This window comes from Metopolophium dirhodum, chromosome 7, assembly GCF_019925205.1.
Source record: "Metopolophium dirhodum isolate CAU chromosome 7, ASM1992520v1, whole genome shotgun sequence".
In the NCBI taxonomy this organism is placed as follows: Eukaryota; Metazoa; Arthropoda; class Insecta; order Hemiptera; family Aphididae; genus Metopolophium; species Metopolophium dirhodum.
In genome coordinates this window covers 6,384,954-6,403,332 of record NC_083566.1, presented here as the reverse complement: position 1 = coordinate 6,403,332, position 18,379 = coordinate 6,384,954, and the positions used below count along the sequence as shown (strand labels likewise).

Sequence of the window (18,379 nt, the reverse complement as noted above, 5' to 3'; positions counted from 1 at the left end):
AATTGAAAACTGACAATGTCCGTAAACAGCTCAAAAAGAGTCAAAATATTTTCAAAATTGTATGGTGTATAGAAAATGAAAATATAAACATTCTATAAAATTTTCATATATCTATGGTTATTTGTTTTAAAGTTGCACCAAAAACCAAAATCGATTTTCTCAAAATCAGATTTTGCGTAAAAGTTCTCTTTTTCCCTTAATTTTTCTTTTGTTTTTCACGTCGCTTTTGAAAACTACTGGGAAATGTTTACTTTTGACCCCTCAAAGTACCAACTAGATTCACTTTCCTATCAGAAAAGTTACTGTTGAAGAAAATTCAAGCATTTTTACTGTCCTAAAAGGTGATGACAGACACAAAAAAAAAAAAAATTCATCGCACTTAAAACCTATATAGTTACAGGTGAGTTACATTTATCAAGACCAAACCAGAGTCTATCAAGACCTAACCAGGACAAATATCGAGATCATGAGTTGATATATAAATAAAGTCTGAAAACATAGAACTAATAAACCTATTGTTACGATTAAATGTAGATATATTTAAGAAAAGGATTAATGTAGATCGTTTTAAATAGTAGTTATATAATGTTAAGTTCAATCCAATTATTTAGTATACATCTTCAGATGCCATTGTAAATAATATCCATTGTCAACTATTGTAAAAAGAAGTATAAAAGTTTCTTATACATGTTAGTTTGACAAAACTAATAAAATGAAATAGTGCCTGACTCAAAGCAATTAGGTAATTATTTTATATTGCGTATTTGGCCTGAAATAGAGAATAAGAGTGCAATAATGCTATATAGGGGGCTGCCAAAAGAACTTTGTTTCCAGACGTATAGTCATAATGAAATAAAAAGTTTGAAAAAAACACATACCTACGTAGTATGTAGTATTTCTCTAAATGCAACATTGATTTTAAATCTCTAATAAAAATACGCACAACGTTTATATTTTATAACCAAGAACAACCAAGTTTGATGCTATATTGTTATTTCATGAGAATTTTGAAAGAAAAAAAGTATATTAATGGATCTTTACGAGTCATTAGAATTCGTAAAATAAAGTTAGAATAATAAGTTATTACCAAGTTACTATGCTACAATTTACAAAATGTAATGAGCATTAATGATTGTAGTCTATATTCAATGTGATAAACCAAAAATGGTAGTATTATACAAGTACAAAGCATTACGGTTATTATGAATTTGCAATCGATTAAATACTAGCACACTCGAAATCGCAAAAAGTAAGAATAGGACGAAAATTAAGATAATGAAAATAACGATTTGGTCAGTGTTGGTTTTTATTTTTATTCTAACGCGCCTTTGTATTGAGACAATAAAAAACCAACTTTTAAAGTTTCTTTGCTCGGAAACCATTTTTTGTGATGGCTTCAAAAAAGAAGTTTGTCGTAAACTTTCTACCACAATACTATATATATCATAACATATGGTAGACCCGGAAGTCACAGCGTCGTTTAAAAGTTACCAGAACAATCACGTATATTCTACGACGTTATGGTTAATATATTGTATTATATTAATCAAAGTTATTAAAAAAATTAGATTTTTTAAACTGCAGTTGTATCATATTTGGATTCATCGACCATATTAATTGGATGTACGGATTATTCGAGTTTTTATATTATATTATAATTTTGAATACTTTTTCTTATTAATCTTACGGATAAAATTATATTGCTTAGTTAGTAGACAAGTGTAAGCGTCAAAAACACAGCAATTGAAGCAACATTGTTTCCATCATAGTTCGAATATATTATGTATTATCAATAGTTATCTGAATAATTGATAAGAATATATTTCCTTTGTATTAACGCGTAGGTATAAACTATTATAATTATTATTGTAATATTGTATTATTATAATATAACGTAGATATACTCACTGCAACGATTCTTTGGACTTGGACCTGAGCAGCGATTTGTTTGTACGCTTGTAAGCAAGGGCGAATGTGACGCCCACCAGTGTGACTATGAGTGCAGACCCGCACCCGAGCGCAAAGAAGAACGCACCGTGCGCGGGCACCAACTCTTCGGGCGCTTCGTCGCCACGTTTGGGTGAAGTCAATGCGGTATTTCCCCCGCCAGTGGTGACCACAGCAGTGGCGACCTGCACTGCAGTGGCACCCGAACCACCGTAAGACGGTTGCAGCACCAAAGTCTTATCGTTCTTGTGATCGTCGCTTGGTTGCGATCGTGGCGGCTGCGGTGGCGGCGGTGGTTGGGCTGCAGGCTGCTGTGGAAGCTGTTGCTGTTGGCCCGGGGGTAATCCGTCGATCAGGTTGGTATCCAGCGAACCATCCTTGCCTATGGACACACACGAGGTTTTTTATACATTTTAACGACAACAAATCATTTCAGGTCAGTTCGATTTACGACCGCATTGGACGGGCTTAGAATCCCTCCTACTATAACTATAACGAAAACCAAAATCTTACAAACAGATTGGGTTTTTTTTCTTTTTTTTTTTTGGGGGGGGGGGGGGCAGAGTAATAATATTGTAGTCACTTCACCCTATAATTTGAGTCATCCTAGATAATTTTCCGACTAACAGCCTGGCATGAACTGTCTTAATCCACGCTTCTGCAATCTGCAGTAAGTACTAAATTTTACTTGGCAACGACAAAACACGATGGGTATACCTAGTTGTGATATCCTTTAAACTACATCTTCATTTAATAGTTATGAATGTTATGATTATGATTATATTTTATTGTACCAAGCAGCTAGAGTCTATATTACTATATTATTAGCCATTAGGTGGACCCGGACACGTCTTGTATTACCACAGTACTGTCAGTACTGCGACCGCAGCGACGAGCCCATTTCCTGTGCGGACTGCAGCCGTTCTAACTGATCATTTATAGTCAGTGGTATACTGGTATATATATAATATATATATGTGTGTGTGTGTGTGTGTGTGTGTGTGTGTGTGTGTGTGTGTGTGTGTGTGTGTGTGTTGATATAAAATATTGTTTGACGTTTATTAACAACCCGCAAATTGCAACTATAACAACAAAATGTTTTGTGGACACAAAACTGATAAAACTTCTTTTGGGTTTGATAAAATGTTCGTTTCTTTAACCTTTTGTTCGGTTCAAATCAAATTAACGCCGCCACTTGTGTTGGACGCGAATAACTACGCTGCTACATCTGTGTATAAGTATTTGTTTTCATAACGATTTTCACTTCTTACCGGACGGAAAAAATAAAGTCATAATCAACACGAAACAGTCTAGCAATAACCACACTATCTCCTAATCATTTAAAGTCTAGATAATTTGCTAGCCCGTTAAAACAACACGAACGACAATAGGTTAGAACGACCATACGAATATAATAGGGTTTATTTCTGGTAGGACTTATAATGCAAATGAAACAAACAAAATATATAGCTTTATTCATTGGTATGTACCATATATTATCTGTAGCTAACTCCATGGCGAAATAAATACTTATCATAGTTATTAATTGTTGCATGGGAGTAGATTTTTAGTTTTACTAATAAGTTAATATTGGTACTTGTATTCAGTATATTATAACAACGTCAAAAACCTTGATTTATTAAAATTAACAATGTACATTTTATTTTACAACTGTTTGTTCGTCATTTTAAAAATGTATTGTAAAAACATTTTTGTTTAACTGGTTAACTGGTTAAATCAATTATATAAGCATTGATTATATATTGTAGTTCACTCATGTGGAAAATCAATGATTTAGTTTAATATGAATAATCAAAAATTAATTTTGTGGCTTAAATAAACACTATAATAATATTATGTAGGTATCTAATATTAATTATAGACGTATAGAGTAGAAAATAAATTAGTGATTTTAATGAGATTATGACGCATTTATAATGCTTGTTTTCACAAACGAAAATTATACAAACTTTACTAAAATTATTATTGAAGTTACACACAACTTACGATTAATACATATTTATCATAATTCTATTTTTCATGATTCTATTATTAGAGAAAATACATTAAACAACATAATTACTTTATCACTGAATACGTGACAAAATATTATTAATGGGGGAAAAAAGAAAATCAAAAAAGCATGTATCAATTACGTGTGGATCCTGTAACAGTATACACACGTTTATTATTTGGTTCCCGAGATATATATCATATGTTTAGGCATTATTTTTAAATCTTAATAGCTTTTAACCAAATAGAATACACATTTTAAAGTAAATTGAGCCAACTCGATGTGTAGTGAAAATCCTTTCTTGAAACATACACAATCTCCAATGAACGAAGAAATAATAATGTCATTATTTATATCAACTTCCAATCGATCATGTGGTAAAATGTGGACGATCGTGGTAGTATGCCGGCAGTGAAAAATATCAACGAAACTGTATCTCCAACTGAATTCCTTAACAATCGAATTGTCAAAGAAATTACAAAGATAAAAAAATGTGATATAATATGAAGAATTTAGATTAGTTGATCATGAACCTGATGGAAATAACAAAGGGAATTTTTCCGTCATCTCTATGCTTCATACAAATATTAAGGTAGAATATGCTCATAAAAATACTCCAAATTATACCAGTCGTAAGATTACTTCAGAACGTATTGTGCTCACTCCCCAATATATTTCTTGAGCGGGAAAAATCATCCATGTTCATCTTGCACAAAATCTATATACCTCCTTGAAAAATGTATTCTATGTTAAGTAGCTCACCAAGCAAACTACAAAGGATACACCACGTATAAATGCATCAATAATAATAGTCTTTACGGTCTTATAGCCAGCCATAATGAATCACCCTCAAACAACTCTCCAGTTTCATTTACACTCCTCTACACAAACCAACCAAACCTAACCTAATCCAGGACAGAATGATCAAATTAACTAATATTGATACAAACTCTATAGAAGTCTAGACGATCAAGCTAACTTTAAAATCCATTGAGAACATAGACACATCAGTGAATTCTCTCACATGTACACAACGCTCGTACCAGAAGCAGCTCGAGAAACAAAATCTCGTGCCATTGGCAAAGAACATTACCCACCAAAACAAATTATCTAAAAAAATTACTTACCTCGATTAGATCTAACAACTGTGATGGCAAAAACGTTTGACAGAGGTTGGCATTTCAGCCATCTATTTAAACATAGATCTATCCTTATACCTTACTATTTCCTTACTGTAAAATGTTATCTAGAAGAAAGATACTTCACCGTTCAACTGAAATCTTTTAGTCACCTAATCATCATCTATCCCATCTACTATGTCACATTGCCACTATCGCAAACTATCGTATCATAACTTATAATTTGAATAAATATTCAAATTCCCGCTGCTGGAAGTTTCATCAAGTGGCCTCTTTGACAAGTCACCCAATTACGCCCTTCCCTTACATTTATTGTAAATATAATACATGTTGTATAATAAACAATTAATGTTAAAAAAAAAGAAAGATATTATTGAAGTTAGTTCAATGACAATGTTTTAATTAAATCGTATTGAATTATTTATATTAATACCATCATTGTATATTGTTTAACAAAAACTCAACTGTGCCATGTTAAAATCAGATAATATTTAACATGAGCGCACCACCTCCGTTATTTAAAATGACTTGAATCAATAATTATAATCAGATCATCATCATGATAATCATCGTCATAATATACTACATTGTCATACAACAAATTACAAAATCACGACTGCTCGTGCAATATGTAGTAGGCCATCATCATAGTAATAATAATAATCATATCATTGTTATTAGATTTTACATCACTGCGGCATTTTGGCCGCGTTTAATAATAATGTATAAGCCATAAGGTAATTATTATAATAGATAACACAAGCTATCATTATTTCAGTTGAATTTTGTGTTTATTTCAAAAAGCTTGCTAATACAGTTTGAAGGACAAACAAAATTACAATTTTGGAAACAAGATCGAATTTACAATTTTATAAATCTATTTTCTATTTTTAATATTTTAAATACAACCTTTACTTTTATGCAAACTTAGAGCTTTAAATGTATTCGATATACTTTATAGTTAAGTTTAATTGTCAGTTCTCACTTATCATAAAAAAAGTCAGATATTTTTTTTCAAAAATGCAGTGCACGTGTTGTACAATATTTAAAATGTCCTACTTCAAACTATGTAAGAACATTATTTTGGAGAGTACCTACAAAAAATTACCAAAATAATGAATGGTTATTGATAAAAAAACGACTTTGTATAATATTATATTTTAACATAATATAGTAATATCTATACAAGTATTCATAATACTACGTCACGATAATATTATGTGGTATACATTTTGTATCGATTGCTACGCGCTATCGAACCTATGGTATAACTATACACGCCGCGCCGACAAACCGTAAACAATAATGAAAATTAAAACGTCTGTCTGGCGCACAAAACAGTTTTATGCGTTTCAAAACGAAGAGACATAATACACCGTATATTCGAACTTTATTTTGCGTAGTAGTTTTAATTAATTAAATCGTAGTCGGCGTGCACTGCCCCCCGGCACTCTGCGTCAGATTAATTATTATCGAACAGTCTAATCTGCACCTCCATGCTCGTATTATTATTATTATTATTATTATTATTTTGTATATATATATATATTATATATATATATATATTATATACACACCTATATTATGTGTATCCGAGTTCCGTTCCACCCCTCATCACCAACAACTGACGCCACTACCGTGCATATAACCTTTGACGGTGGCGGTTCGATCGACCTAACGTAACCGCCGGCAGGAACTCCACTTCAAAGGCAATGCGTAGTTCAAATACACCACAATGCGAGTAATTTGAAATGCAAAACGGGCCGAAAGTGTAACAGTGCCCCGGGATGGTTCGAGGCGTTAGACAATGTTGTAAAGGGGGCGGGAAGAACCGCATAAACGAGTTTGTACATCGGCACTGGACGAACAAATCCACTCGAGTCTCAAATACCAGCGATGCAGCGCAGTATAATCATCAGTTATGAACGGTTACACCAACAATAATCATGATAATAATAATTATACAAGCTTGGAGGGTCGACTCATAACCCGGGTTGAGAGAACTTCAAGTGTTTAGATTCGGTTGTCCGTGAGAATGTATCTGTATAGCAGGCATTGAAGTTTGATTTGTAAAAGTCGAAGGCGGACAGGTTGGTTCAGAGGGAAAGTGGATAAACAACTGATAATATAAAGGGGATATCACGGAACACGGAATGGTTACGGATATGAATATATGATGAGGTTGAGCGCAAGGATAAAAATAATATTATTATATGGTTGTGCACCACTTCACTAATAATCACAATTTAAGAGACTATCTTAAATCGTTATTGCGTGAGATAAAGGCGAACAACGATAACACGATTAATATAACGTTGTCATTACCGATGAGCGCGTCCAATAGCATATCGGTGGTCTTCAGACATATCTTGTTTCGGTGGAACACCAGCGACACGTCGCCGTGTTTGGGGTTAACCGCGGTTATGTTGATAGTGAGCAAAACGTGCACCTCGGAGCTCACTACGCCCGTGCACGGCATCTTGAGCCGGAACACCTGGACGTGAGACGGTACCCAGCCTGATTCCGGGATGTCCAGTTCCGGTTTCTTCATCGCTATACCGTTGTTGGACTCCACGTTCCACGTGTACGGTAACTGCGAAACGAAAATAAAATATTAATTATAGGTATCGTTTAATAATATTATTATGTACATAGGTACTGAATAGATAAACTGCAAAAACGGAAATTGGAAAAGAATTTCGACAAACCAAAAAACTATCTAATTGACTACTGGTTCAAAATTAATTTGATGTAATAATATAACATATTATGCCGTATTGCCGTCATTTTAAAAAGTAAAAAGATTAAAACATTTTTTTTAAATATTATACCTATTATATAAGTATTTATTTTTATGACTTCAAATTATGTAAGTACAAAAATATTTTCAAAAATGTTCATACTTTTTGGGATAATACGTAAGTGTTTAATGTTAAAACAATTATACCTACTACATTTAATCAATACAGCTTCGTAAAATATTGTTTACGTAAGCAGCAGACTGAAATATAATTTACAAAATGTACAATGTACATTGTACATATTATCATAAGAATATATTGGTACATCAGTATCATTTTTCTGTGCAAATTAATGTAATTATTCTATAAAAATGTAGTGTCTACACTTCTTTGTTATAAACATCCGAATAAACGTACTTAAAAGTTAAGAGTATGCTTATTTCTTATTGGAATGAAAAATATCTACAATCAACATCGTAATAATATCATAAAGTATTATTATAACAAACCAAAGAAACCTAAAGCTTTTGAAATAGAATATTTGTGATCTTTGTTGTATAAATTCATTGTTTCTCTCTTTATCTCAGAATAAGTGTTTAAAGATTCCGCTTAAATGAATTCCAATTATTACGTATCAATAAACCTTCTTTTCATTATTAATATATAATGTGTATATATTGACTGTCGTTCATCAAGGTTTCCATATCATACTTAACACCCGTGTTTAATACAAAATGTTAAAAATTAATTTAATACATAATACCATAATCTGAATATCCATATATATTAATATACTATATACTATATAATCGAATGCAATATTTTTAAACCGTTGAATTCAAACAATAAATAAAATTCGATATGAAAAAGTATTCCACGGTTGATCAAATCCGTAGCATACGTTTTATTTGTCGATAAATTCTTTTAAGTTAGTATCTTTCACATTGAAATAAATGCAATAAAATTAATTTAAATTTATATTAACGAAGAACCGTTTATGCGAAACATTTCATTTGCTTAGAGTAAAAAACTAGGTATATACAACTTTTCGCAGACCGCAGTACATCAGCGGTAGAAAGGTGGAAAGTTTTAAAAATCGAGTCTACAAAACAAGCGCAGGAAATGAAAACTTTGATAATCGAAGCTCGCCGTTGACCACCACGGTCGTTTCGTCATATATTATATTATATGCGTATATTATACATTATGTACATTCCGAAAGGTAATTCAACGGCGATAATAATAAGGGACTGCAGCGATTCCGTTCGTTACAAGACCCTCGAAAAACCATTATCGTCCCGTTTATACGAGGTAGGATAATATAATGATATAGACCCTTTTTTTCCGGGGAACCAGAGCAACAGCAACAGCAGCAGCCCCACCACCACCTCGGGACGTCTGGGGGATACGAAAAATGAAAACGAAAGTAATCCGACGTGTATAATATTGGCTGAGGGAGCCGTGCGGCGTTGGTGGAGGTGGAGGTGGTGGTGGTGGTGGTGGTGGTGTAAGTTTGACACGGGACTTAGGCTCGTGTCCAATTATCATTGTTGTGTATTATATCATATCATTATATTATATGTGTATAGTCGTCGGTGGCGATGCAGTGTTCCGGGCCGTTGCGAACGACTTTTACGCGTTTCGTGGGGACGAATTATTCCCGGGAACCGCGGTACTGAGTAGGGCGGGCCGGGGAAGAGAATAGGGATCGCGTAAATCCCACGTCAGTCACCCATACCTGTGTGTATTATATTATTATATTTATATTATATAAACTGATCACACCTATTGCTTCATATTATTATTACATTACAATATAATATTATGTCATGTGAACCGGCGGCGGCGGCGCGTCTATATAATATAATTCCGTCGCATGCGTTATAGGAGCGACGGCCGGGGAGGATGAACTATTATATCGTTATTATAATATCGTTAGGTATTCGTCGTCAACTATATACAATATAAATAATATTCTATATAACATGCGTATGTGGGGCGCGCGACGGTTCATCGGTGCGACTGCTGCGGTGCAGACAACTTACCGTATATATGTATATATATAGGTACAACAACAAGAGAGACGTGTACGTGTGTGCACGCGCATAATGCACCTTCGCGTGGCGCAACAATAGTATATTTTAGGGTTAAACATTGTTCACGCACACACATATATACACACGCTCACGAGTAATATATAATACCTACGAATATATATATAAATATTTGTAAATGTTTTTTTCCACACCGTCCGTCTGTCCGTGTGTGTGTGTGTGTACGCGAGACCTTTTCCCTCCTCATCCTCCTGCAGAGCCTATATAAAGCGATTACAAAAGCTCCTTTTCGAGAGAGGGGGGGGGTGTGGAGAGGGCAACAGGCCCGTGCGGCTATAAGTTTGCCGAGATTTCCGACCCTGTTTCTGACACATGTGTCACACGCGGCGCGCCAAATCCCCCACTCCCAGCATAACCTCTCTATACCTCAGCATCTCTGCCACCACCACGCCAACTCTGTACTATACATGTATAATGTATATATATATATATAAACGGTAAAGTGCGCGCGAATAGACCATTGAATCCCATTTTCTCGACCCTCCGCAACTATACCATTCGTGTACACAGAGCCCGCGAGACAGACTCGGAGAGACACACACACACAGAGAAAGAGTGAGAGAGAGAAAGATGACAACCTTTGTATGTAAATAAACCCCAGAGTCGCTTGTGGCTGTCACGAAACGTAACCGAATGTTTGTGTCTCTCCGGCGGCGCCCCCCGCACTCGCCTAAAGTCGTTATACGTGTATTTGTTTTTTAACCAATTTTTTTTTCGTTCTTGCTCCTTTTTTCTCCGTTTTCTGTATTTGCGGCGTTAAAAATACTTATCCCTTTTCCGTTCGACTCACGCCCTACACTAAAAAGTATATGAATATATGCTAAATATATATATATGTGTCCACTATAGTATATACAGTATACACTGATGTGTGAGCATAACAGCGTCCACGATATTTTTATCGTCAGACTTCAACGTCCTTCCGGCCACACGATATACGCACCCATAATATGATAATAATATGTACAACAAACAACTGCTCACACCTCATGTTATCGTAATCCACATAATATGTAATACACATTATAACACCCGTAGGTACAACAATGAGATGTAGCACGACTGTCGTCTGTCATCGCGATACATTATATGTGTTTAGTGCGTCTGCGAGCCTTGTTATTGTGAGTTGATATAAAATATTACACTGTGCAGCACGCAGTATACATTTATGGGGGTGGGGGGTGTAAACCATTCCATCTACCGTAAGTCGTAAGGTATGTGTACGCGGTTCACACAAAAACAAAATATCGCAGGCATGATATTGTGATAATAAAATAGAATATTATATTATATTGCACACACGATTTATATATATATTTCATATAATATGTGATAATACGTATCTACATAGAACTGTGACATGTAAAAGTTCACCAGTGTATCAAATTATTTATTTTTTATATGGGGGACAAACTTAGAAATTTGCCAGTTACAGGCATCTATATCCATCATTATTGATCATCTATAATTCCAAACATGTCTAAGGCAGTATAAGCTTTATGAGTTACATTCAGCCCCCCCCCCCCCCCCCGTACATCAAATGTTGGGCCCTCGCACTAAATGTTTTCGCGTGCCCTATAAAATATTATTTAATATAAAATAAGTATTTTTATCAAAATTTCAAAAATTACAAATTCATTTCAACGGGCCCCTAAAATATCCGGGGTCCTGAACTGCCGGTCCAACAGTCCCCCTTTTGGGAGCCCTGGAGTTAATCATACACTATTACAGCTACTAGGATCCACCATATAATATATATACGCATAGTATACAATGTTCAAACTAGTAGGTGGTGGGTTAAAATGCCCCCCCCTACGCTCATGTGGAATCGCACACATCGAATCGCGATCAGCAAGTGTACCTACGTGCAATGATAATAATAGGTATATTATTACTCAAAAGTTAAAAATATATTCCATTGTAATGATTGCTCATCGATATTAAACGGATACGGAATTACTAACTTCACGGCATATTATACTTCGCTCTCGCACTGAAGCTTCTGGCCGATAGAGAAACTAACATCTAAACAAGATAGAAAAGAGATTTAACGATGTATACAGTTAATAACAATGGTATCCATATTGTGTTGGGTTACAGATTTATATGCATTTTCGCATCTATAAGTTTATCGATGTGATAGCCACTCATCAAAATATTATATTAGAATAATTAATAATACGAGTAGTTGCTATCGCTATAATTACAATATTACCCTTATGAAATGAGCTTAGCAGTTAGCACTATTCCCATTCGAACGGCCACAGTATGCATCTATACCGATGCGCTGCAGTGGGTTCCGGCCACATCAAAGTCATAATATAATCATATCACAAAACAGATATTATCCTTTTATTATGTGTATTAATTAATAACAAATTATTAGTTCTCTATATTGCTTTTCTCCGTCCATCGTCTAAAAAATAAATACATCACTCAAACACCACGGGAGTCTACAAACGAACAACTAGGTAACCTACTAATTCTAATATAATTTATAAAATCCATTTAATATTATTATATTGTCGTCCCACCTACCATTCCAATATCCTTTTCTATAACCTTAAACTTATAGAGTGGCAAAAGGTAGTTTCGTATATTTATAGAAGTATAGGAAAAATTATTACGTTACCTAAAACCTATTACCATTGAGTATGTAAATCGTAAAATATATACACAATGCTAGTATTACCTTCACTATAATTTTGATTACTAAAATATTTGTAATCAGATATTGTTATTTCGGTTTGCGTCAGGTTTCACTATAATAATATCCATGCATGTATACAATATATGATATGTCTATAGGTGTATATTGATTCCGTGCAGAGTTTACGCGGGACCCTTGTCGACATGCATATTTAATCACGTCGCATTGTTTAATAATGGTTTAATGGAATTTCCGAGAAATTAATCGTTTTTGAAATACGAGAAGTAACTCGTTGAAACTCTTTGAAAAGGTCCTTTGACCGAGGTCTCGTAAACAGTTTTCATTAACCTGAACGTTGGAAAAATTAAGTTTTCCGCGGATGCTCGCACCTAATTGGTTTTGTACGCCTGTACGCTAATTAATTTTAATTAATAATGTAAAAATGATTCTTTTTTCAGCGTACAAACCTATAGTACAATAATATAAATATTTACATTTTCATGAACCGATGATTCATTTTATATTCATGGATCGCACGGCAACAAAATTACAGTTGATTGTTAAATATTGTACCTGTAGCCTGTAGGCTGCAACACTAAACAATAAAACCACTGAAGAATGGCGTTTAATTAACACTTTTGTTTATTTTTCTAACTAGGTATTGAACATTATTTTTATTATTATATATTTTATAACGGCGGAAGGCAGGGACCAACTATGAATGGAAATATATAAACGAGTAATTATATATTATAATACGATACACCGTACAAACCACATATTATTACGATTTATTGACAATAAACAATTATTTGATATTTCAGTACAAATGAGTACCAATTAAACGCTGTGAAATAATAAAAATAATGAATGTTGATAACATTATAGGTACGTGCGAACTAATTAAATAATAATTAAACGACACGATAAAATCGTATTATGTATACGGGTCGAATTTTAGTTGAATGACAATTAAATACAAATTAGGGCCTTGCACGAAATGGGTTTATGTGGAGGGGGTTTTGAAATTGGAACAAAACATAAAACAGAAGTACCTACCTCTTGTATTTATATTTTTGTGTTTAATATTATAAAAATATATATTATTTTAGTTGCAATTGATCGTATTGTTTAAAATCTGTTAATTTGAACGTCACACACATGGAATCATAATAATATATATCTTGTATTTATAAATGTAAATTTAATAATTATTAAATAATAAATATATAAAAAAAAATACACAGATAATGACGTTGGCGTAAAAACGCCTAATTCGATATAATATTAGTGGGCTCGAAAATGTGGTACGTTTGACTAACGCATACGCGTGGAAGTTCGGTACTGTGCCTATAGTCTTTAGAGTCTTAATATATAATATATTAATAAGGCTATCTAACTGTTCCGATAGACAATTAATTATAGCTCCAAATTTTGGGAGATTTTTTTTTATAACTTATTTATTTTGAATTAATTATTATTCTATCATCAATTAATTTTAATAACTGTTTTTACCTACATATATATTAACGTGATTGTCGATTTACAACTATGACGTCAAAGATGCAGGTACATGTGGAGCAATGCCATTATTGATAAATGATAAAATGAAATATGTACCTACTATGATTTATTTTAAATTTCAAGTATTAAAAATACAATAACGACCCCAGTTTTAGCTGGTAATGTGATGTACTTTCAACTGGGAGGGTGGTGTCGATGTGGGTAACGCGTTGAGATACATATTTTATTTCCCCTTAATCCGTCACACGTGGCATGAGACATAATACATTAACATATACGCGTTTATATAGCGTGGTGTAAGCGTATTTGGGAGATAGTATTATCTGTGACAATAATGAAAATATCTACATTACACATTTATACAACCTGCAACTGCACTGATAAGGTCCATTCTTCAAATACGGCAATTCTTCAGTATGAACATGAATAAAGTATTTTATTCTTTAAAATTCAATTTTTTAAAAATCATTAATAAGTACACAAAATAATATTTAAATAAAAAACTATTCCCTTAAATACACACTTTATAATAACGGTTTGATTTTTTTTGACAATACTGTAGATATACACATCAAAATGCATATCTATTATTATAGTTATTTGATTTTTTTCTAAAACTTGTGGTTTATATTATTATTCAAATCATAGCATTTTTTTCGCTGCAAAGTTCACCAATAAATTTATAACTTTTTAGTTGTAATTTTATTCCGTTTTTGAATCAAACCATTCTCATTATTCTCTCTACGAATAATTAGGTACTATTAATTGTTGATCATTCTAGCCGAGAATTCTCATAAATTCTAAATTAAAGCTATATTATTATTAATCGATATAGGCACAGACATGCAGTTCGATATTTCCGGAAATAATAATTATAATATAGAGGGATATTTTGTTAGAGTTCACACTATATAATATTATTTATCATGTGTTTAGTATTTTATTTATGAAGGTGAATTATAGATTGTTTTATGCTTCTTATATATTTTAACAATGAGGGTGAGGGCATACTTTACATTGTTCAAATAGTTTAAATCAAGATTGTTCCTAGAGAAACCAAGATTAAGCTATAATAAATATAGATAGTATAGATTAAGTTAAATAACATTGCTTTCGAAAATAAGGTATTTAGAGAGATATGTGGCACAGTGTGTTACAGATGATTAAAAACACAGAGTGAAAAGAAAGTTGCAGAGCTAAAAAAAACCACTCAAGTACCGTTGATAACAAAAGCTACATTAAAAGCCGAAGACTCTTGTGGCCAAAGGCCACGCCACACTACAAGCAGAAAATACCAGCGTGAGATCAGCAATCAAATGGTAACCGGCGGGGAAAAGACCTAAAGGAAAACCAAGAAAGTGGTGGATTGTGAAAAGATGGAAAACGAGACCGGGATGATTGGAGAACAGTAATGGCAAAGGCGCTGAAATCCCTACAGAATTATAATGCCAAAGCATAAAAGTAAAACAAGAAGTATAGTATAGAAGAAAAAGAAGAAGAATAACGTAGATTTCGTATTTGTTGTTGATTTCACATCGAATACTAAAGTACCCATAAACGGAAGGTATTTCAGATTGCATAATATTATAATACGAATATTACAGCCGGCGGATCAAAAGTTGTGATGGCCGCGGCGGCCAAACAGATATTGTTCGGGTGCGGAGGCGACGCGAACAAGCAACATACGCTTTTCACAACTCGTCCACATCAGCCGCCAACACGGTTTTCTACTCTTGCTTTTGTCCATCATCCACCCTCCTCCCCCCCGCTCATTTCGGGTCACGCCTCTCACACGGGACCATCGTCGTCTGTAGTGGCGTATCGTGTACAACCGTATTATGTATATATAATATATATATTATATTTGGGAAATACCTTAGACGCGCTATTGAATTCGTCGGCCAAAACCATAGAGAATACTCGCAACAATGACGCGCATGTACATAATAATATATAGTAGTTGGGAAGGCAAACGCGCGAGTATAATATATAAGGGCTAAAGGATCGGAAGGGTGCGCGTATATATGGAGGAAGGATGGTTGGGGGGAGGAGGGGAGGTTTTTCCCGATGTAAAATTAGTCGTGGCAACACGACGATGACGACGGTGGCAATGTGCTACGCCAAGAGGTATATGCGCACGGCTATATAATATAAATACAGCGTCGAGTTGTCGGCGGGAGCGGGGCGCGGCGGCGTCCGAGGAAGGGTCTAATGGCGTTAAATTACCTGGCCGCAAAACGCCGTGCGGCGTCGGCGCGGGGATTACGGGTTACCAGGACGCGGGTTAATACCGAAGCGGTTACCGCCTATATAAATACATATATATATATATACATATACGCGATATAACGGCGGCGGCAGAGGAGTCACGCGATACCCCGTGATTGCTGGCCATTTGGCGGCGCGTTAAATTGGTCGCCGCCGTCTTCTCCTCGAGCGACCCCTGCACCGCAAATGGCAATAATAATAAAATACACTTTTTATACCCCGCACCGGAATGGCCGCGGTGCACCGGAACCGGATGCGGAACAATTAATTCGTGGCGTAATTACGTACCTGTTGTTATATTCTGCTGTGCGTATAGTTATTAGTTATTACGACGACAGCACGAAATATGCGTATAAATATTGATGCAGCCTGCACCCTTCTGTCCACCGCGCGACACATTTAGTTAATACATAATTTATATTATCCGTTATACATGTACATTTCATTATATTTCTTATAATATATAGGTGCCTATACGGTTTGTTTTTAATCTGCACTGTCAGGTAGTTTATAATAATTAGAACTAATTAGAGGAAGAAGGTTTTTACTTTTTTGTACCTACCTATATATTATAGAAGAAAAAAATGTCTCCTTTTATGAAAAGAAAAAAAATCAAAAGGTTTAAGTCCGCATTTGTTTTTAATATATATATATATATTATATACATTATCTGGGATGGGTCATTTCTCATTTCCCATTTTCCTAGTGTTAGTAATACGAAAAAACTCGAAAATACGGTGGTCCGCCCTCTATGAATCTGGTTTATTATAAGTTGACGATCACGCAGAACGTTATGTCCGTTTTGTTCGTATAATAATAATAATATTTAGGTAAATTGGTATTACGTACAATGTGATATTTACGACGCACTTTTACCAATTGTACAAATAATTATTACTATTTATAATTTTATCGTTAAGCGAACCTTAAATGTAATCGTAGAGTGTCTATTAAAATTGATTCAAACGTTATTGTGATTTTCCAGTTCGACTGAAAAATCATATTTTTAGCGTTTGGCGTTAATTTCAGAGTCGTACTACACTTGCTTATTATTACATTTTACTGCTTTACCTATATCTTTCTGTTTCACCTATAGTTTTCCTCTCAAACGACGCCTGCACGCGTCTAGCAACCGAGGAAATTAAATTTTCTGAATTTATTTTATTAAAATGTAATAAGTACATTAAAGATTGCAATTAATAATTATAAATTGTACTTTGCTGACTGAACTAAATACATGGAATGCGTATTATGTATAATTCTCATATATGTAAAATGAGACCATACGGGAGCCGCTATATATATGCATTCCGATTTGATTTTTAACATTAATATTATGATAATGATAACAATTTTCATAGATAACATAACATTTTACCATGTTTTCCATTGACTTGGAATGCATATGGCGACTTCCTATGACGTTCATATTTTGAACAATGCACGCGTTCCATGTATTTAGTTCAGTGACTTTGATTTATTGTAAACGTGTTTGTATCATACTTCGTGATCACTCTGTAGCATAGTATTGTACTTTTTAAATATTTAATATAATATAATTATAGACACACATTCGTTATATTGTATTTTGTGAATATTGTGTACTATACAATGCCTATATAGATCCAGTTAACTTTATGAATGAATAAAACAACAATAAGGATAACACGAATTTCGTATTATACATTTTTTCTCAGGCACGTTCTATATTTTCACGGTAATGACTCTATTCTCAGTGAAATCAGAAAATACAATTACAGGATAAAAGTTCAATAATGGATAATAATATCAGTATTACGAGTACATCATGGTTGCAGCAGGTGTTTTATAAAACTATCATGTACATACTTACAATAACGTAGACTATACGCGAATTCTAATAAAATTAAATGTTTTTTTTTACGGTCGCTTTTCTATCCAATATAATACTTTTAGAGTTCAGCAAAAAGTGACAGTTTAATAACATATTAAGTTTTTTGAAT

The 18,379-nt window shown here is 33.9% G+C and overlaps 1 protein-coding gene across 2 annotated transcripts in view; it reads right to left on the bottom strand.

Annotated features, from left to right (window-relative positions):
• The window catches only part of LOC132948613 (tyrosine-protein kinase Dnt-like), an 80,657-nt gene that overhangs the window by 23,849 nt on the left and 38,429 nt on the right, over nt 1-18,379 (bottom strand). For both annotated transcript variants that reach the window (XR_009665034.1, XM_061019160.1), the window contains exons 4-5: nt 7,426-7,693; nt 1,909-2,329 (exon numbers count right to left, since the gene is read on the bottom strand). Coding sequence is in view for 1 of the 2 variants with exons in the window: in XM_061019160.1 (XP_060875143.1) it covers nt 1,909-2,329; nt 7,426-7,693 (689 nt within the window). In the remaining variant the exon portion in view is untranslated. The remainder of the gene's footprint in view (nt 1-1,908; nt 2,330-7,425; nt 7,694-18,379) is intronic.